The following is a 22,124-nucleotide window of genomic DNA, read 5'->3' on the forward strand; positions in this document are numbered from 1 at the left end:
TACTTTATAGCCATGAGAACAGAACTTTTCGGCATTACATACTACTGTTTTGATGTGGTTTCACTCACTTTCCAAGTGCTTGGTCAATAATCAGAACTTATGTAGTTTTTTATTTTATTTCAATTATTCTTGACGTGCATTTTTACGAGACCTGTAGTAAAAATTATCCAACTCCATTGTCTAAAGAGTATCAAATTTGGAATATATGGTACAGATAAGCGAGTGTGAAGAATTACCAGATACGGAATGAAACATCTATCCAAGTTGCAAGGTGGTACTTTGTCTTAGCTTCTTCTGAACAGGCAAAAGGCTTTCGCTGAATGTTCTGAAATGATTAATACTGGAGCAACATGGAACTGAGTAGGGCATCCCATTGAATTTAACCTCACCGAAACTCCTTTTCTTCCAATTATAAGAATGCAGAGAAGCATGACAAACATGTCTATAATAATCTTTATTGGTCTCTATTATTATACGGTCTGTTCCCTCAACACTGTAAAATTGAGGTCTGCTCTTTTCATCCCAACTTATATCCGACGGTAATGTGATAGTATCCGCATACCAATTGGTGTCAGTACCAGATTTAGTTCCACTCTCCTTGTTTTTATCATTTAATAGCCATAACTTGACAGTTCGATCACTCTGTCTACGCATTAGGGCAACATGCCCATCCACTTGTAATAAGGTAGAACAACAGAAGTACAAGATATGATCACACGGCTTATCCAGGTAGGAATTAGGTAATGTAATCTTTCTGAACTTCTCTTTTCCAACATCGAATGCCAGTATGAAAGATGGATATTCATGCTTGTTGGAGTTGCCCAGATATTTACAAGTGAACCAATATATAACACCATTCACATTAACAGACTCTTTAAGGTTATAATCATAAGGTAGGCCGGGAACAGCATTGATCCTTGTCCACGTATTATCGCATACCGTCAAGACCTCACAAACTTCGTACTGAGTGCAACTTTGTGTTTTACACATACTCAAGATGCATATGACTTTGTGTTCCATTGTGGTCGGATCACATCCAAATTCATAAATTTTAAATTTCTGTAGCAGCTTGTACCCTTCAGTCCGTTCGACATCTATAGTTGTTTGAATCCATGATGTTGCTTCACCAGTAGTGATATTGCGTACGCATATAGCATTATTATCCTTATCAACAACACACATCAAACCATTCACAGGTTTAAGAACTTGACCATAAGAGTGTAAACCCAACTCCCTCATTGTGTGTATATCCGCTATGCCATCCAACAACTGAGCTTTCAAGGACCAATTTTCACATCCTAGTATGTAACGCTCTAAGTGCAACCGTAAGGTGATAAAAAGAGCAGGACGTGCTCTTGATCGGTTAAGGTGCAATTTTATAAAATACGCGTCCTCTTCAATTAATGAACGTCAGCGTTTACATATGCACTTGAGTCGCATAAGAAACTTCACTGGAAGTCGGCTTAGTATCTCGCATATTATTGTATCATTATTTCTAATCGTCTTCGCACTCTTGCACCGTCCATGCCCCATGTAAACCACTATTGGCTTTTCTTCCTATGCTCAAAAAAAACAATATGAAACAGAGATTCAACCTCCTTTAAGTTTTAACAGCTGTGAGGTTTTTCTTGGTTTGATTCATGTGGAGGTAAAAAGTTACTGAGATGCCGTCGTATTAAGACACTACAAAAACAAAAAACAAAAAGAACAAAAAACCAAAATCGAAAACATGAAAACTAGGGTTTATGACTCATACCGAAGCAGGAACTGGGATGTCCACCATTCTTCCACCTTGGAGATTACAGGGGAATTAGCAGGGTTGATTAACAAACAATGTGTGCAATCCAGATCAAGAAAAAAGTTTCATATTTAAAAGGGTTTGCTGTTCACTTTGAGGAAGTGAAGAACTTCTTGTTGGTTTTGGTAAAACACGCCTTAATCTCCTTAGAGGGATGTTAGGCAATATATATTATTATGATTACGGTCAATCAATGAGAATATTCTGTGACCGGTAAATAAGGGAAAATATATTCTATTACACCCCCTTAGTCTGAGCGGGAGAGGAACAAACGCTAAGACTAGAACGAAAACTAAGAAACAACTGACGTGGAAGACCCTTCGTGAAGATATCAGCATACTGATTTTCTGAAGGGATGTGCAAGACGCGAATGTCACCAATACGAACTCTTTCACGAACGAAGTGGATATCAATCTCTACATGCTTAGTGCGTTGATGTTGAACCGGATCACCAGACATGTAGATAGCACTCACATTGTCACAATATACCATAGTAGCACGCCGTAATGGTATATGTAACTCAAGAAGTAGATTCCGTAGCCAGGTTGTTTCAGCCACCGCATTAGCGACACCTCTGTATTCTGCTTCGGCACTGGAACGGGACACAGTTGCTTGACGTTTTGAGGACCATGATACAAGATTGTCCCCAAGAAATATGCAATAACCAGAGGTTGAGCGTCGTGAGTCAGGACAACCCGCCCAATCAGCATCAGAGTAGGCGGTTAGGGCAGAAATATTCGAAACCGATAGTGACAAACCGTGATCAATAGTGCCCTGAAGATATCGAATAATGCGCTTGATGGCTTGCATGTGAGGCTCTCGAGGATCATGCATAAATAAACATACCTGCTGGACTGCATACGAGATATCCGGTCGAGTGAAAGTAAGGTATTGTAGCGCCCCGGCCAGACTTCTGTATAAAGTAGGATCCGAAATTGCTGGACCAGAAGTAGCGCTCAGCTTAGAATTTGTGTCAACCGGAGTTGCCACTGGATTGCAGTTTGTCATGGATGCACGAGCAATAATATCCTTTGTATAGAGCGACTGAGATAAAAACAACCCTGATGAAGAACGAGTGGCAGTAATACCCAAAAAATGATGCAACGGGCCAAGATCAGTCATAGAAAATTCCCGTTTCATCAGGTCAATAAAACGGGACAGTAGAGCATCAGTAGAGGCAGTGAGTATGATATCATCAACATACAATAATAAGTATGCAGTATCCTGACCGGACCGGTAAATGAAAAGAGATGGATCACAAACACTACCCCGAAAACCACAACCTGTAATGAAAGTTGCAAACCTCTGAAACCACGCCCGAGGCGCCTGTTTGAGACCATAAAGGGATCGACGAAGACGACAGACATAATCAGGGCGAGTAGGGTCAACAAAACCTGGAGGTTGAAACATATAAACTGTCTCGGACAAGTCCCCATGAAGAAAGGCATTCTTGACATCCAACTGATGAATCGGCCAGGATCTGGACGTGGCAATGCTGAGAACGGTACGAATAGTGGCTGGCTTAACAACCGGACTAAAAGTCTCAAAACAATCAACCCCAACCTGTTGTGACTTACCGTTGGCAACAAGACGGGCTTTGTGTCGCTGCAATGTACCATCTGCATTAAACTTGTGACGAAATAACCACATGGAGCGAATAACATGAGCACCAATAGGTCGTGGTACTAGGTCCCAAGTGTGTGTTTTTAACATAGCAATGAACTCATCTAGCATGGCCTTGGTCCAGTTGGGATCACGAAGAGCAGACAGGTGAGATTTTGGAAGATTGGATAGAAGTTGTGGTGCTTGCACATTAAGATTCAGACGATGGGTGGGACGAAATATGCCACGAGAGGCGCGGGTGACAGGTCGAGAAGAGGTGACTGAAGTGTCAGGAACAGACGGAGTGGGAGATGATGGTGGATCTGCCCGGGCAGGGCAGGCAGGGGTCGTGGTAGTGACAGACCCTGCTGGATCGCAGTGTGCAGAAACTGCAGGGCTGGGATCTGGGTGTGCAGTGGAGTGGAGTCGAGTAGCTGTAGGGGAACGACGATGGGGAGGAGTATAGAGTTGCTGTGGAGCGGAATCTGGTGGGGAAATGATGGGATTGTGCTGTGTAGATGGTAGTTCCTGTGCAGCAGGAACTGGTGGGGAAGTGACAGGATTGTGCTGAGTAGCTGGTAGTTTCTGTGCAGCGGAAATAGGTTGTGTAGAAACTGCGGAAGATGGCAGGGCAGGAGGGAGGCTGGTCTGAGGGTTAAGAGCTGTTGGGTAGAGAAGACGAATGGGAAGAAGAGGGAGAGTTGATGTGGACGAAGATTCTGGACTGTGGGATGCGATGGGAAGTTTTTCTTTGAAAGGAAAAACGTTTTCATCGAACGTTACATGTCGAGATAAGATGATCTTGTGAGTGGCTAAGTCGAGATAACGATAGCCACGATGATGTGTTGGGAAACCAAGAAAAACACACCTAGTAGAACGAGGAGAAAGCTTATGAGGAGTGGTGGCGGATAGGTTTGGATAGCAAAGACAACCAAAAATACGAATATGAGAGTACGTTGGTTGTCGTTGATAAAGGATTGAAACTGGAGAAGCGTAATCGAGAATTTTGGAAGGGAGTATGTTGTGAAGGTAGACGGCCATATGAAGGGAGTCGGCCCAATAGGTGGGAGGGATTGAGGCATGAGACATAATTGTGCGAGTGATGTCATTGACACGACGAATCATTCGCTCAGCCTTGCCGTTTTGAGAGGAGGTATGAGGACATGATAAACGGAAAACTAACCCATTTTGGTGAGCAAAATCGTGAAATGAGGAGTTGTCGAATTCACGACCCATGTCACATTGAAAAGATTTGATTTCACGTTCAAACTGTGTTTTAACGAAAGAGCGAAATTCTAAGAACTTGGTATAAACCTGGGATTTTAATTTGAGAGGAAAGATCCATAGATAATTTGTGAAGTCATCTAGCAATATAAGATAGTAATTGAAACCAGTCTCGACATGCAATGGAGATGTCCATAAGTCGCTATGAATTATATCAAATGGGGCAAAAGTGACAGAGTTTGAATCAGAAAATGGCAGACGAATATGTTTACTAACTTGACAGGAATGACAAAGTTTAGTAGACTGATTTTTATTACATAGAATTGAAGAGTTTGCACGTAAATTATCTAAGATAGCTTTCCCTGGGTGTCCAAGACGACTGTGCCAAACATCATAGGAGCACGTGAGAAGGGATATTGGATGAGGCAAGATCGAAGTTGAAGGTGGCACGGCAGAAGGAGTAATAGGGTAGAGCTCCCCGGAACTATTACATCGAAGAAGAATCTTCCTCGATCTCAAATCCTTCACAGAAAAACCAGATGGGTCAAATTCAACAGACACATGATTATCAGTGGTGAATTTACGAACGGAAACCAAATTTTTTATAATGTCAGGAGCAACAAGAGTGTCTTTTAGCTTTAGGGTGCGAGATGGAATGTCGATGAACTTGGTACCGGAAGCAATGACTGGAATACTGTTACCATTGCCAACTAAGATGGAACGAACATTGCTAGTATTAAAAACAGTGTTTAGGGTACCTGAGTCTGCGGTGAGATGCGATGTGGCACCGGTATCCATATAGAAAGCGTCGTCAGGAGAGTGTAAACTCATGGAACTGTACGCTTCGGCAATGTCACTGGGATGAAGGTATTCCGTGGATGGAGTGAGATATGCCTGTCCACGTCCAATACTGGAAGGTCGACCGCGTGACTGTCCACCGCGTCCACGGCCTCGGTTGGAGCTGTGACCGAAAGGTTGCTGCCATGCTGTTTCCGGAGGTGCTGTGGGATACGGACAAGGTGGCGTTGCCCACTGTGGTGTCCAGTGATTGCTGTAAGCCGGATGTGGTGCACGATACAGCTGGTAAAGATGTGGTGGAGTTGGCAGCAGTGGTGGAGTTGGTAGCAGTGGTGAAGCCGCAGTGGAGGAGGACGATCGACTGCCACTGCGTTTGGCTGAGCCTGAGCGCTGTGGGCGCTGAGTACCACGATCTGTGGTCGAGGCTGTAGATGCAAGTGCTGTAGGTGAAGACGTACAGGTCTGTTGAGAGCGGCGGATCTCTTCGGTTCGCAGCTGTGAGCGAGCGGCATCGAATGTAGGCATAGCTTGTTGGATAAAGGAGGCCACCGTGTTGTATTCCTCCGGAAGGCCGTTGACGAGTTGAATCACAAGTCGTTTATCATTCATAGGAAAATCAAGATCACGTAATCGATCCGATAGGGATTTAAGTTTATCACAGTAATCATCAATACTAGTGCAATCAACAAACTTAAGGTTAACAAACTGACGTTCAAGAGTCGCAGCACGGTTACCTTTGTTGTCTTGAAAAAGTTTCTTGAGATGATCCCAAATCTCTTGAGCAGTTTCGCCAGATTTGAGGACGGTGAGCATTAAATCCTTGGTCATGGTGGAGAACATCCATTGACGAAAGAGAGCGTCAAGTTGAAGCACGGTGGGAGCGTCGACATCCGGTGGTGGTGTGGATCCATCAATGAGAAAGAGAAGACGATGAGCCTGAAGATGGAGCTCGAACAGAAAAACCCAAGAAGAGTATTCATCCTGTTTGATATCTAGGAGAATAGGGATGAGGGTTTTGATGTTGTTGATGGTAAACGCCGGGTGTAGGGTCTTTTTATCTCCTGCCATGATTGATGTTGTTGAAGAAGAAAAGAAAATGGAAGAGGAAGAAGAGGATCGTGTAGTTAGGATGATACCATGTTGGTTTTGGTAAAACACGCCTTAATCTCCTTAGAGGGATGTTAGGCAATATATATTATTATGATTACGGTCAATCAATGAGAATATCCTGTGACCGGTAAATAAGGGAAAATATATTCTATTACTTCTATATCGGAGTATAAGGCCTTCCTTGAGGTGGGACCAGGGATAAACACCCCTACTATCCATGCGTCATTGGTAAGTATCCTTAGAGTCCTTACAAATATCCCTAATGACATAATTGAAATTATAAACAACAAAATAATTCACCTAATCCCATTTTTGACCTTTACATCTTATACTCCAGCTTCTTCTTTGTTTCTCACTCGAGAAAAACCATCCGAACTCCATCTCCATCTCCGTCGCAATCTCCATCTCCATCTCCGTCGCCGCCACAACCAACGCCACCAGCACCACCATCGTCTCAGTGAGTTATCATGTATCTCTCTTCTCTTTCTTTCCGGCAATCACCACCACCAACAACAACACCCCGATCGATCCACCTGCAATTCCACCACCGCCTCAAAATCCACCAATTCTTTCACCAGATCCATCAACAATTCTCCCTTTTTGTCACCTATTTGTGAATCAAATCCCGAAATCTGAATATAAAAATCATCAGGAGCAGCGGTCCATCTTCTTCTTCGTTGAAGATTCAGGTGAGATCCCAATTTTAGAGAAACATAATGAAATAGCTAGATGGGAGTCTGTTGAAGTCGAGAAGAATGGGTTTGGTTTGTAATTTATTTTGACTAGACAAGGAAGATGATTGCTGCTGTTGATGGAAATTAGGGTTTGATAGTGGCTAATTTCAATGAAGAATAATGGCTTGTGATTGTTCAGTTCGGGGTTTTCATTGAAGAGTTACAGAGAAATTAGGGTATTTTTGTGGTTTCTGAAAATTTTGGTTAATGGGTATGGCAGTGGTTTGTGTACTGTTGGCAGTAGTGGTGATGTTGTATTGATGGAAATGTTGAAATTTGTTGATTAATTGGTTCCAGATGATAGTGGTGTTGGAATGGTGATAGTGGTGGTGCTGTTTGGAACTGATGGTTTGTTGTTAATATTGGTGGTGAAGCGAGAAGGTGGATTGCTCTTGGTATTATTAACCAACTATTGACACCATTCTGGTTGAATTATTATGAATACAGTAGTCTACACAGTTGAGACTAATAATTGGACTTGTGTTATTGTTTTGGTTCTTATTGTTTTTCAGTGTGTATTGCAGCTATATAGGAGAATCATGAAAGCTAACCAGTTTATATTTGGAAAGAAGAAGAATATAGAAATGATGGTGGTGGTGGTGGTGATTTCCTGGGATGCTTTTGTGTTCAAAATTGAACCAAGTAAGTCTGTATGTCTCCAATTTCAACCTTAATTCTCGATCAAATTAATCACCTACAAATTAATCAAATCTCTTTCCGTTTTGATTGGGTTTTTGTCAAATTCTCAATTGTAACGTGTATCTGATCTATTTTTTAATTGCTTGAATTATTAGTATTGTCACTTCATTTTGAGTGTGATTATACACGAAGTGGAGAATATTGTCTGTGTCATGATGATGACCTCCAATACGCATACTATGATTGGTTGACTAAATTAGATTTTTATCATGGTAGTGGATGTTGCAGCTGTGCTGGGGGAGACAATATGAAATTATGTTGGATGCGTGCTAACTATTAGGTATGTATGTGTTACATATCATGAATATCTGTATAGTTTAATACATGAGTAGGTGTAGATTTTGATATGTCATTTTGTATTAACGAACCTGTGGTGCAAAGGTAGCACAACTCACTCCATGTCAGATGATGTGTGTTTGACTCATGTCGGGTTCCTTTGTAGATAACTTGTCCTAGTTATTTCCATATGTGGAGACAACTTGATCTAGTTGCCTTCATATTTGGAGATAACTTGAACAAGTTGCTTTCAAATACGGAAACAACTCGGGCTAGTTGGCTCAAGATTCAGAGACAATTTTATGCTAGTTGCTTTCACTTTAAAGTCAACTTGAGCTAGTTGGCTCCATTTTTGTTTTGCAATTTGTTCATACACACTATTTATTGGAGACAACTTGAGCTAGTTGCCTCCGTTTTTGGTAACAACTTCAACAAGTTGCCTCCAGATTTGGAGACAACTTCAACAAGTTGACTTCACATGGTGGTGGTGGAATTGGTGGTTGCTGGTGGTGATTGGCGGCGACTGTGGATGAAAGTGGTGGTGGTTGGTGGCGACGGTGGGTAGTAGTAGTGGTTGTCGGTGGTGGTAATTGGTGGCGGTGGGTGTCGATGGTGGTGGTTGGTAGCGGTTGTGGTAGTTGGCGGTGGTGGTGGTTTGTGGTGGTGGACAGTGGTGGTGGTGTCGTAGGTGATGGTTGGCGGTGGTGGGCGACGGCGGTAGGAGGCGGCGGTGATGGACAATGTTGGTGGTGGTCGTCGGTGGTGGTCGGTGGTGGTAGGAGGCGGCGGTGATGGACAATGTTGGTGGTTGTTGGCGGTGGTGGACAGTGGTGGTGGTGGTGGTGGGAAGTGGTGGCGGTGATGGTGGCTAGTGGTGGTCTTTGGTGGTGGTGGTGAGTGGCGGCGGCGGTGAACAATGGTGGTGGTTGGCGGTGGACAGTGGTGGTGGTTGTTGGAGTGGTGGACAGTAGAGGTTTTATTTATTTTCTTTCATTTTTTGAATAGTGGTTTGTATACAATATACAAAAGAGAGTATTTTAGTAATGTAAGTTTAGGGATATTTGTAAAATTCATAAGGGTATTTTACAATGGACCTCACAGTAGGGGTATATAGATAATGTTCCCTTTTTTTTCCTCCCTTGTAGCCTGTTTGGCATTACGAAGCTTAATTCTCAAACTAATTTTTGACTTTTTAAATTACGAAAAGTTATTTCTAATGTGGTGTCCAAATACTCTCTTATGGTGTCCAAATACTCTCTTAGTATAACCATATGGAATGAATTAATGTACAATGCATTAGATACTGCTGCAGTTTGCATTTCTAAAATCTCATCCTGGCAATATCGCAGTAGCAAATAGAATTTGTCAGTCTAATATTGGGATATAACCTTAAAGGCGTCAAAGTGGTGTTTTAAGTGGAAATAAACAGTAGGTACCTAAAGAGTATGAGTATACAGCCAAAGGCCCAAAGAGGTCATCAATTCATCTAAATTTTTGTGCCCCTCCTAAGAGATGCATTTGTAGTCATTCTGTCGCCTAAATTGTTGCGAGAACTGGTTATCTACTTACATGCTAATTAGGAAACTGATCCCTCATATTTACAGTCGAAAAAGGCGTTACTGAGTTCCATCGCCAATTAGACTTAATACTATCAAAATCTGTCATTTTACAGTCGCCCAAAAAAGAGAACTTTGCAGAGCTACATAAATGGCTATAGTTTTAGCTGTTTGCTCTGTTTCACCTTCCAGCCAGTTGTCAATGCTCCATAGACATTGCCTGCCGTATCCAACATTGACAATACCCAACTCGTCAGTATCGAGAGGCGAAGAAGCATCAGTGAAAGCGTAGAGGCAACAATATCAGTGGTTATAGGATAGTGATTTTTTGTTTTCCTTAGTTTTAACGTCAGAGCTGCACATTTCAGAAACTTAACAGCCAAGCCTTCATTGTCGAAGAGTGCAGAACATCTGCAATTCCAGATTTGACAAGTAACTGCGCTTTTTTTATTACACTTTGGTCTCCCAAACCATGAAAAAACAACAACCAATCTTTGAGATTGTTAAACTGAATAGACAAGCAAGATGTTCTAATAAAAACAGATAGCACTGACAAAAAGGAAAGGGATAAAATGGTAAGTGACGTGTGCATTTTGCATTCTAAAATAGTGCAACTGAGTATTTTCAATAGCTATAGGCATTTTGGCCACTCTGGTCCTGAATGGAGGAGTCTTATGTCCTACTGTAGTCCCTTTTCAATAGCTATAGGCATTTTTTGCAAAAGAGTATTTTCAATAGCTATAGGCATTATAAACAAGTTTGAAGCACATGGTTGGCGATGTAAATTTCTTTCCTCTTCCTATTTATAAGGTGATATGACTATTGGAGTATAAACGCAACTCCCCCAGAGTGTGAATATCCTCTCAACAACTGAGCTATCATGAACCGATTCTTACATCCTATCCTGTGATGCTCCATTCGTAAGCGTAAGGTGATAAAGAGACCCTGACTGACGTGCTTGTTATCGGTTAAGGTGCAGCCTCTACGTATGCACTCTTTAATAGAGAAAAGATTGGTTGTTTAATTCAACAGAGACAGAGAGTGAATGTGCCAGGACAAGCTTCAGAAGCGATGTAATTCTCGTCTATGCTGTTATCCAGCCTAAACTACTATACGCCACTCTTCGCCAAAGAGCCATTAACGGCAGGCGAACCTTTCCTGGGGTTTCGGGTCGGGAACTAACGTGATTCCAAAGGCATCCGCCAGATTCACTCCATAACTCTACTTCCTAGTCCTGTCACTGTCATTCCCCGGGTATCAACTATCTCTTAATTAAATGTCCAACCGTCTTTTAGCCCCCACTTGGATTACAAGCTAACGTTGCTTAGCTCGTGTTGAAGTTATTAGTCCCACGTTGTTGGGCATTCTAAGATCCCGCGGTTTATAATTTTTTGGGCCTCTCCACTCATTCTCAATTGATTTTGAGTTGGATGTCCGTATTCTAACATGGTATCAGAGCATGTTATTTTCGACGAGTCTTTGACCGCGCGTTTACTCCGCGTTACCCGATTTAATTGTCCACGTGTTAGACCAGAGACTACAGGCTATTTTCGACGAGTCTTTGACCGCGCGTTTACTCCGCGTCACCCGATTTAATTGTCCACGTGTTAGACCAGAGACTACACGTGAGGGGGCGTGTTGAGATTATTAGTCCCACATTGTTGGGCAATCTTAGATCCTGCGGCCTCTCCACTCATTACCGATTGATTTTGAGTTGGATGTCCGTATTCTAACAGCTGGGCGGTCAAATCAGATTTGTGATTCTTTATAAGGAACGAATTTATTTCTATTTTTCTTATTTGGTACTAAAACAATTTCAGAAAATGAGATTAGGGTCTCTTTATATACTAATTTTAACAGACAAGGGCCGTGCTTATTGATTCATACTGAGGTGCCATTTGGTTCTATTTCTACAGCAGCATATATTCTAGTGGAAACCCGAGTTTAGGGTTCTGGTCCTTCTGGAGCAGGTCAAACGTCATAGCTAATGCATTTCAAATTTTGTGTTGGATGTAAGCCACATTCGGGTAGTCTTTTGAGATAAACTTGATAAAGCCCACCACTTCTACACTTGATTTGGATGGAGGAGTTTGATACGCATTCGATCTACACATATAGGCATTATGTCAAGACCAAAAGATAGATGATGCCAGGATAAAAATGTACTTTATTACAGTTTACTGAGAGATATCAATTCGTTAAAATAAGAAAAACATAAACAAAACATTCCCCAAGCATGGTATCATTTAATAGCATCATTCTGTCACATTGAGTTACCAACAAGAAAATGAAATCAAAACATGATCAATATGCATTATTATGGAAAATAAGTTACCAGAAAGAATACAGATTCTTACACGGTTCCGATCAGCTCCGCAGCACCCCTGCATCTACTTTAAAGAACGCTTACCAGAATGTCAATGTCAGATTTTTAGAGAATCACTCGGTCTCTTGTTGAATATTTGAGTGAGGAGCCTCACTGCTGATTCCCCGCTTCTGATTGGGAAAAAGGCTTTCTACAAAAGTTGAAGCCGATTGAATACAACGGCCATTTGGAATAGAAGAGGGGATCCCACTGACTTCAATTTCGGTGAACGTCTTCTTCTTCAGGTCGTAAGAATAAAGAGTGGCGGAGTTTATTCCTCTATCTAACCGTTGAACAGATTGTATGAGTAATTGGTGCATTCCCGCACCAGTATAGAAATCCCAGAGTAGATTATAGTCCCAAGCAGAAGGTAATGTGATAGTATCTTCAGTCCAGTTCTGCTCAAGATTACTAGAACTTCTAGTTTTAGTCTTCTTCAACTTATTATCATACTCAGTATATTCTCTATATACCCAAAGTTTGACAATGTAATCACTCTCTTTACTAGCTATAGCTGCATGCCCATCCACTTCTAAAAGGTTGACACATTGATAACGATCAGAAGACCATTGAGGATGAGATTAGGCATTGTAATCATTCTGAACTTCTCGTTACCGACATCAAATGCAACAAAGACAGCATCACCATTATCCCAATCGCTACTCAGAAACTTAGACATGCAATAATATATAAAATCATTCACATAAACAGTGTCGATGTGGAAAATCCTACTACTCTATCCAATAGATCACAAACACATATATTGAAAGTAAACAACAAGAGAAGAACATGAACACAAGATATACGTGGTTCAGCATGATTACCTACGTCCACGGGGTGAAAGGATGATCTTATTACTTGATTCAAGGTTACGAATGGTGGTTCTTACTAACAAACTCTCTATTCTCTCCACAAAGCTCTTAGTGTTCTCTCCCTCTCAGTGAATTACATGCCCCCAGCTCTTTACAAAAGCTCTCTATTTATAGGCGTACATGATGATACATCCAAGTTACAGTGTAAGTCATAGCGTATCCTCCTTGATGTTCTTCTTGGGTGGTGAGTGTCGTTCCTCCCGAGATGTTGACTCGAGCTTGGTAAGAGTGCCTCCTGATATTGTTCTACCCGACGTTGGTTGATCGGTATAGTTCGATCCGATGTCGCCCTTTATCCTGGCCCGATGTTATTAGCCTCGGGTCCTACTTTGACCAGATTCTTCTTATCTTCCCAGCTACCTTATCAGAGCATTTATTACTCTCGCATCCGACAGACGTCTCTTCCATCACATCCGAGCTTTATCTTTACACGTGTTGCCTTCACGTGTTCTTATGGTATCTCTTTCTTTGAGCCAGGCTTGAAGAAGATGATTCGTTGCCTCACTCCTTCCTTATTATTGGTACGACCTCGCTTGGGATTCCTCCACCTAGGTATGTGGATTATTTACATCTACATTTATGCCCCTTCTTTCACTCGTGTGCTCGACACGAGGGGAAGAAGCCGCTTCGGCTCCCACGATACTGGCCATGCCGCATTTCCCGCCATGCAGTTCCCCACTAACTTCACCTTTTTGACCTGCTATCTGTCTAACCGGTGGCCGCTGTTTGTCATATAAATCCATCAGTTAAACCCTCGACTATTTATTCATCCTTTTTCAAGATCAAAAACTCTCTCCTTCCTTGTCTCCCTCATTTTTCTTCTGTTATCCCTTCATTCGTCCATTTCGCCGTTAAGTTTCTCCTTCAAAACCCTAGTTCTTCTCAGGTCTTGATACCGCGCTTCCGCTACTTCCACTGTTATTGTTGTGGCTTTCGATCTTCGTCGTCTTCTTTCTTCATCTTCCGCTTCCCGTCACTTCTCCAATTTTTTCATGGCTTCATCAACTTCTTCCATGACTGAAAAAGGTGTGTGAGTTATACTTTTTCCGATGAGGATGGTGTTTCCCTTGATTCCTTGTTTATTGTAGACAGTCCTTCACATCATGACCATCGTTCTCTTAACTCTATCTTTTCTAATGATTCTCCTCCCTTTTCATGTAGGAATGACAAGAAAGTCGCTAAGGACTTGTCTGATGAGCAGTTCATCGATCAACTGAAGGAAGATTACAATCTCCATGGTTATGACGTTAGTCTCGTATCGGGCCATAAAGGAACTTTGAAGAAGGAGGAGGTTGAGAGATTCTCTCATTATCCTGAGGCGACTATCATCACCAAGGGTCAGCTCGAGCTCGGGTTGCACTTCCCATTGTACGACCCGAGTCACCCTTTCATGTATGAGGTCGTGTCTCAGATTTGTCTATCTCGTGCTTTGGCTCAATGGAATGGTAATACTTTTCGTCTCCTGGCTGGGTGGGAAAGGCGTGGAAGAGGTGAGTGCTCTCCGACCCCTTAGTCGACATATGATCCTTCCCGAGCAAGTGAGTATACTTCTGCCAGCTTCGTTGGTAATTATCGAAGCGGGACTACTACCAATAGTGATCTCGCCGGCTTTGCTGCTAGTCCTCATCGCAATAAGTTTCCAACTAGTGGCTTTAAGAAATTGATGTTGGATGAGGACCCCGAGGGAGGAACGAACTCTAACAAGCACGCCCTTCATACTAGTGACACCGCCTGGGATCGGGTTCCTCTTGCTATTCGTGGTCCTCTTCTAACTGGAAAATTCCACCTCCCGATTTTCCTGCCAAGCCCTATCCATTCTGGGTTGTTAATTTTGATCGGGTAAGTTATTCTATTTGTTTTGCTCGGCTATTTATTATTAGGCTCGGTCCATTTTTTCTTTTGTATCCCAAGTCCTATGGTGGCAAGGTTCCTACTACGCGAAAGATAGGTACTAGCACAAGGATTGAGGAGGAGTCAGTGAAGGTAACAAATATACTACTCTACCCTCAGTACATGTACTTCCCCTATTTGTTGCCTTCAATGGGTCTGACGATGAATATTTGTGCAAAGGTCCAAGGCCGATGACGGAGGTCTGGAAGGTTCGTCTGCAAAAGATGGTGAGGATCCCGATGATCGGCTACCCTTATCTCATTTTCTTAGGAGATCGCCCCATATACCTTTTGATGTTTCGTCTATTATCATAGGTGGTAAGTCTGACGGGAAGGGCAAGAAATAAATGGGCGAGGAGGCTTCCTCGAGAAAGAATATGCCCCGGCAATCCACTGGTCCATCTGCTGGAAAGGGAGTTGTTCTTCCTGGATCTCAGGTAGTCGTAGTAATGTTTGACGATGAAGAAATCTTTGGTATGGAAGAAGACATTGATGGCATGGACGGAGGGGATGAGCGGAAGCAGACATATGGGTCTTCCTGTGGAAAGGGTGTTGTCCCTGAGAATGAAGTGTTGGGGAATATTCCCCATCTTTCCCCTTTTCCGATCTCGGGTGGAAATACTTTTTTCACCTTCTCAGGCCCTGTTTGCAATTCACTGGGGTCTCTTACTTCTCCATACTTTAGCTCGTATTCTGCTGACCAGATGATTGCGGTTGTGGCCCTTTATGCCGGTTTGAGGAATACATTTAGTTCCATGGTAAGTTGTTTCTTCTTAATTGTATAATCGATGTGAAAAATGACATGGTTGTTGTTTAATGACTGAGATCGAACTGCTCTAGATTGCAAATCGGTCATTGATGGAGGCTGCCATCCGCCAAAAGGAGTTAGAGGCCATTGAGAACCTTCATATCCATCTGCAGCAAGAGCAGGAGCGGGCTTCAGGGATGGAGAGGCAGCTTTCTGATGCTAAAGGTACTTTACCAAAACCTTGTTGTTATTGATTGAGCGTGTCGTGTCAATATCCTGAGTTCAGTATTGTCTTCCTAGCCGAGATGTCAAGTCTAGATAGTGAAGGTGCTTCGGAATATCATCGGATGAATAAGAAATTGAACATTGAAAAAGGCCATGTTACCACCCTTCAACAAAAGATTCATAACAAGGATGATAAGATTGATCGTCAGGCCGCCAAAATCGAACAACTTCAAGCCGAGTTGCTCCGTTATCAAAGGTTTGAGTATGTGCCCGAGGAGATATATAATCTTCGGGCTGATTTGTCTCCGGCCCAGAGTGCTGCCGCCGACAAGGGATTATTAGCCGATTCCTTGCAAAGTCAGTGTGACAGGTTGAGACTTCAGAACAGAGTTTTGCATGTTGATCACAAACGGCTCCTGCAAGAAAAAGACTCTGCCGCGAGGTCCAATCAAGAATTAGGGGAAAAAATTCGGGAATTCAATTGGGTGTCCCAAGAATTGGAACGGACGCAAGCTCAATTGTCTGGTCTTCAATTGGCGCATAACCGAAAAAAGGCTGATTGGAGCAGTCACAAGAAGTATTGTCCTACTAATGAGTTCAATGAAAAACGCTATAACGAGCTGACCTCGAAAATATCCAAACTCGAGATTGACCTTTTTACGTCCGAAGAATCTTTAAACGTAGTTTTACCTACATTATCAGGTCTCTACAGTTATTCTGAGCCATCCGAGAATTATTTGATCCGATGTCTATCATGATACTTATTTGTTTTCGTGTTTTTTAGTTGAGCAAGGTAAGGTCCAAGCTCTGGAGAAATAGGTCGTTAGTTGAAAAAGGGTGAGGGCCAGTTGAACGAGAGAGTTGTTGTTTTTGAAGCTTCATCTACTGCATTGACTCGCCAACTAACCGAGGAAAGGGAGACGCATCATGTCTAGCTTTCCCTGAAGATCAAGAAAGGTGTGAAGAAATATATTGAAAAGAAGCGGGACGATCTTGCTCGGGTATGCCTTTTCTTCCGAGATTCGTCCCCACCTACGTCAGCAAAACACACAACACCTCACTTTGACCTGTTTTCGAAAAGGTTTATGGATGAAATACAAAAAAGAAGAACTCTAACACTCAGGAAAAATTCAACTAAGTACGATTCCTTTTACTTTTCTATACTGAACTCAGCAAATCTGGTGGCTTTTGGCTAAAAGGACAATTTTTGAAAAAATGTATTATTACGTCACTCTCGGTACTCCCACCATGCATTAATCATTATTTTTCCTAACATTCCTTGTACCAGAATTCATTAACTGTCCCTGCATCTTGGTCGGAAAGTTTCTCTCGTGGTCAAGTTTTGATGTGGTGACTTCCTTCAATTGTTTTGCTGGTGTCACCACCTTGAGATTGTTCTAGATTTTTCGTTTTAACTACGCTGTTAGGCTCTCATCAGGAGATCAGAACGAGATTGTCACCAAAGTGCTCATTAGATCCTGTCCGTACATAGTTTTGATAATCCTAACTCAATGATCTTGAGCTGAACTACCGGTGTTATCGTTGTGTTCATAGTTTTAGTAAACCCTACAATTTGAAGTGAAAACATCCAGCGAGATGAAGTTTCACTTCAGCTACAACCAAACATCAAAGATGTTATTCTGGGATCTTTTGATTCTTTCTAACAACTCGTCTTAGCAAAGGAGATACAAAAGAACGATACTACCAAGCAAAACTCAATACCGAGATTAAAAGGATATAAAGAACAGCCATCAAGATGAAGTTTCATTTCAGCTACTACCAACATCAAAGATGTTATTCTGGGAGATTTTGAGTCTTTTTAACAACTCGACTTAGTAAGGCAAATAGAAAAGAACGATATCCTCAAATAAAAATCAACACCGAGAAAGAAGTTCTACTATATCTAACTCAAAAAGTTTAAGTAAAAAGTCCATTTTTTTGTAAATAATAGCAATTCGTAAGTTCTATCTACTAGCATGTCTAACCAAAAGAGTTCTTCCCTTAGCTTCAACTAACACACAAGGTGATTTAGGAGTTGTGGATTCCCCTATTTTACGACTGATTTAAAGGTATCCGAAGATGTTATACGGTCCCCTTAGTCGGCGCCAGAATGTAGATGTGGAAAATCCTACTGCTACATCCAATAGATCTCAAACACACATATTGAAAGTAAACAACAAGAGAACATGAACACAAGATATACGTGGTTCGGCATGATTACCTACGTCCACGGGGGTGAAAGGATGATCTTAATACTTGATTCAAGGTTACAAATGGTGGTTCTTACTAACAAACTCTCTATTCTCTCCACAAAGCTCTTAGTGTTCTCTCCCTCTTACTGAATTACGTGCCCTTAACTCTTTACAAAAGCTCTCTATTTATAGGCGTACATGATGATACATTCAAGTTACAGTGTAAGTCATAGCGTATCCTCCTTGATGTTCTTCTCAGGTGGTGAGTGTCGTTCCTCCCGAGATGTTGAACCGAGCTTGGTCAGAGTGGCTCCCGATATTCTTATACCCGACGTTGGTTGCTCGGTGTAGTTCGATCTGATGCCGCCCTTTATCCTGGCCCGATGTTATTAGCCTAGGGTCCTACTTTGACCAGATTGTTCTTATCTTCCCAGCTACCTTGTCAGAGCATTTATTACTCTAGCGTCCGACAGACGTTTCTTCCATCACATCCAAGATTTACCTTTACACGTGCTGGGTTCACGGGTTCTTCTGGTATATCTTTCTTTGTGCCATACTTGAAGAACATGATTCGGTGCCTCGCTCCTTCCTTGTCATTGCTACGACCTCGCTTGGGATTGCTCCACCTAGGTCTGTGGATTATTTACACCTGCAAACAGAAAGACAAAAGAAGCTAAACTCGCAAGGCGGGACCTCATCAATCCTTCTCAATGCATTATCTCCTACAGTCAAGACCTCGCAAATTATATGTTGATCACCAAGGTTCTGACCTGGTTGCTGATTCTTTCGGGAAACACACAATACCTTGTGTTTTCTACTGACCGGATCAAATCCAATTTCATATCCATACCAATTGGTCCAGCCAAAAGAAAAACATACATTTGGCATAAATGTTGATCTAACACAAGTGACCTCTCTAGTGTTGATGTTGTATACACGAGCATTAGACCTTAATATGTCAACAAAACAGAACAAATCATTCGCAGGTCCACGAATCTCAGCACAACTAAATGATTTTTTGTTCAGTATACTTTATATTTCTGTTTTGCTTTTATCTCTACTTAGACTGGCTGTTAAAGCTAACTCATTGTTGATCCTGAACGGGTCATCTGAATACGTATGCGGGAGTGGAATTACCAAAAGGAGTGTTGGGCGTGCTTTAGACCGTTCAAAATGTAAATCAGCAAAGTATGGATCTTCTTGAATTAAGGACAGCCAGGTTTTAGAAACAAATTTGAAACGCATAAGTGACTTTTTAGGTAGTCGGCTCAGTATCTCACATTTTATTATATCTTCATCATCAACAACAACATAAGTATTTTTATTATCACCACTAATTATACACTTATCCATCCTTGGAATCAGACAAATAACACTGGTATTGCTATTGTTCTTAGTATCACCACTAACTAAATTAGCTAGATATTTGACTTATCTAGAAAACTACCTAAATTACACAAGATCTTTTTATTCTTGGAAACTTAACTGATCTCCGTCGATATTTTGTGTTGTTTAATCTCCGTCGATCTTCTGGTATCTTGAGTCTTGATCACTTCATCTGAACTTTGACTTCAGTTTGTATATTGTATGGTCTTCACTTCACGTGCCATGTATATCACGGTCACTTGACTTAACTTTCACTTCACATGCCTGACTACACGGTTACTGATTTAATCTTCACTTCACCATACGGTTGCCTCGGTCCTTTTCTGCACCTCGGCTACTTGTTTGTACTTGCTATATATTCTAATAAGAAATAGTTCTAACTTACAATTATGTACGAACGAAAATTTGATAATATAAAGCTTCAGAAAACATGGAGTCAAGATTTGTAGTGGGTATGAGATTAAACTTACAGTTTTTGCTGCAATTGATTTACAGAATCACCTATGTTTTGCAGCACAAAGATCGATCTCCTCCAGTTATGCCCTAACAAACAAACTTAAAAACCCTAAAAGAGAGATAGGAAGATCATGTATGGTGGAAACACGAAAGAGGTCTAATTAATTTTTCTATGAATATAAATACAGCGGTTGCAAATATGTTTCGGAAATGTTACACGTGGTGGAGAAACAGCTTTGCCCAATAACAACTTTTCTTTGTCCGCAGTGTTAAAAGAAGAAGTTGTATCTAACTATGGAATTGGTAATGGTTTGCTGACATTTAGGTTGAATGTTTGAATTTCCTCTGGGAGATGGATGCCAAATTCTGGTAGTCTTTTGTTTTTGTTTTTTTGGAAAAACTTGACAAGCCCACTTTAACTTAGATTTTCTAGCACGGAGACAAGGTCAAACAAGAAGTCAAGCGAAAAGTCGACTTAGTCAATCAATTTTTATTTTTTTTTATTTTTTTGTTTTTCATCTCTTTTTTAGTCAATCGATGTTGCAGTTATGTCATATACTATATCAATTGGCAGTATTCAAGTTAGACATCTTCAAAGTTGGCATGTATGCAATTAGCCTAATTTTATTGCAGTGGTGCATCAATTTCTAGGTATCATTATGTCTCATGGCATGGATATTGATTCTTATCATATCTGGCTTTCTAATCAATTACAGTACCAATATAAGTTCCTATGTTTCAAATATATCCACTGGGTGATTATCTTTTATTCGGTCTTATATATTTAATCAATATCTCATACCCAATGTTCTACTTTCAGTTTACACCACTTTATTTTTTCTTGTATATAAACTCTTTTATACCTTATGACTATCTTCACATCCTCCTCAATTTAAATTTCTTTTTTAGTTGTTATGGCTAGAATAACTTAAATCAGATAAGAAAATGAAGAGAAACTAAGAAAAGCTCTGAGCAAAAAAATAAAAACAAAAATAAACTTTTACCTCTCTATTTTGTGAGTCCTGAACCTCTTGACTTCACATGTTGAATGCCTTGAATTCGGTCTCAAGCCATTCACACAAGTAAAACACCACTGTGAAAATATTTGGTGGGTTTCAAACTTTAATTGAAATTTAGTACCGGTCTCCCAGAATAAGAGGTCTCGTGTCATTGATTTACCTATTGATGCTTCAAAGTTCAATATATGGTTGACACTTGACAAGGATACGAATATTGAATATCCACTGATTCTTAATTCTTCCTCTAAAATTGTTGGATCTAGTTTATGGGATGGAATCTTAAAAGCTATAAACCATGTTAAGCAACATACTAAGTTCATATTTAAAAATGGGGAAAGCATTCTTTTCTGGACAGACCCGTGGAATGGTAATCAGACGTTTTAGATTAGGTTTCCATCTATTATTAAAGTTGTCTAAGAAAAAAAATGCTATTGTCTCTCAAATGATTAATGCTAATGGAACTTTGCGTTTAGATTTGACAAGAAATATGAAAGAGGAAAAAGTGGGGGAAGTCGCGCAGTTACTTCAACTCATTGGTGAGCTATATTTGTCTGCAGATCCTGATCAGTGGCAGTGGAAATCTGCGAAGGATTTTCAGTTGTGAATTGTTATTCTACTTTAGATATATATATGGATATCTTTCTTTACCTTACAAACATATATGGAATGTGAAAAAGAAGGGGTCTAACAACACCACCCAATATTTCTCTTAGCAATCTGTATGGACAACTCGAATATACTTTCAAGAGAATCAATAAGACTCAATCAATTGAAAGTATATCAACGAGTTTATATCTCTCTCTTGATTTGATTTACTCAATCACCTCCTGCGAGTTCTAATCAAATACAAGGAATAACTTGGACGGTACCAAAGACCAATGTCCAAGGATCAATTAATGATAATAAACCAAAGGTTGGATTAATCTAATTTATGATCTAAAAGCACAACCTGTATTATTTCAATTATAAAGATAAACAATATAATGCGGAAACTGAAATAACACAGACACCGAAAATTTTGTTAACGAGGAAACCGCAAATGCAGAAAAACCCCGGGACTTAGTCCAGATTGAATACACACCGTATTAAGCCGCTACAGACACTAGCCTACTCTAAGCTAACTTCGGACAAGACTATAGTTGAACCCCAATCAGTCTCCCACTGATCCAAGGTAC

At 41.0% G+C, this 22,124-nt stretch overlaps 1 protein-coding gene and 1 long non-coding RNA gene across 3 annotated transcripts; one reads left to right on the forward strand and one right to left on the reverse strand.

The window, feature by feature from the left end:
* Positions 1–255: 255 nt before the first annotated feature.
* On the reverse strand, positions 256–1,239 carry LOC113272148 (putative F-box protein At1g32420). Its single transcript, XM_026522043.1, has one exon. It carries the CDS (start codon positions 1,237–1,239, stop codon positions 256–258), a length of 984 nt encoding a protein of 327 aa, XP_026377828.1.
* Positions 1,240–6,712: 5,473 nt separating this feature from the next.
* On the forward strand, positions 6,713–8,976 carry LOC113338504. Of its 2 annotated transcripts, none has more exons than XR_003354787.1 (3): positions 6,713–7,661; positions 7,779–7,908; positions 8,182–8,976. It is a non-coding gene; the product is annotated as an uncharacterized LOC113338504 (long non-coding RNA). The 2 variants fall into 2 exon arrangements; XR_003354786.1 differs by having other exon boundaries at positions 6,714–7,661; positions 7,791–7,908.
* The last annotated feature ends 13,148 nt before the right edge of the window (positions 8,977–22,124 follow it).

The sequence above is a fragment of the Papaver somniferum genome, chromosome 1 (genome assembly GCF_003573695.1).
Source record: "Papaver somniferum cultivar HN1 chromosome 1, ASM357369v1, whole genome shotgun sequence".
In the NCBI taxonomy this organism is placed as follows: domain Eukaryota; kingdom Viridiplantae; phylum Streptophyta; class Magnoliopsida; order Ranunculales; family Papaveraceae; genus Papaver; species Papaver somniferum.

What these genes read in the sequence shown, in the direction of transcription:
- LOC113272148 (XM_026522043.1), bottom strand. Translation starts at nt 1,239, where the DNA reads ATGAGGGAGTTGGGTTTACACTCTTATGGTCAAGTTCTTAAACCTGTG.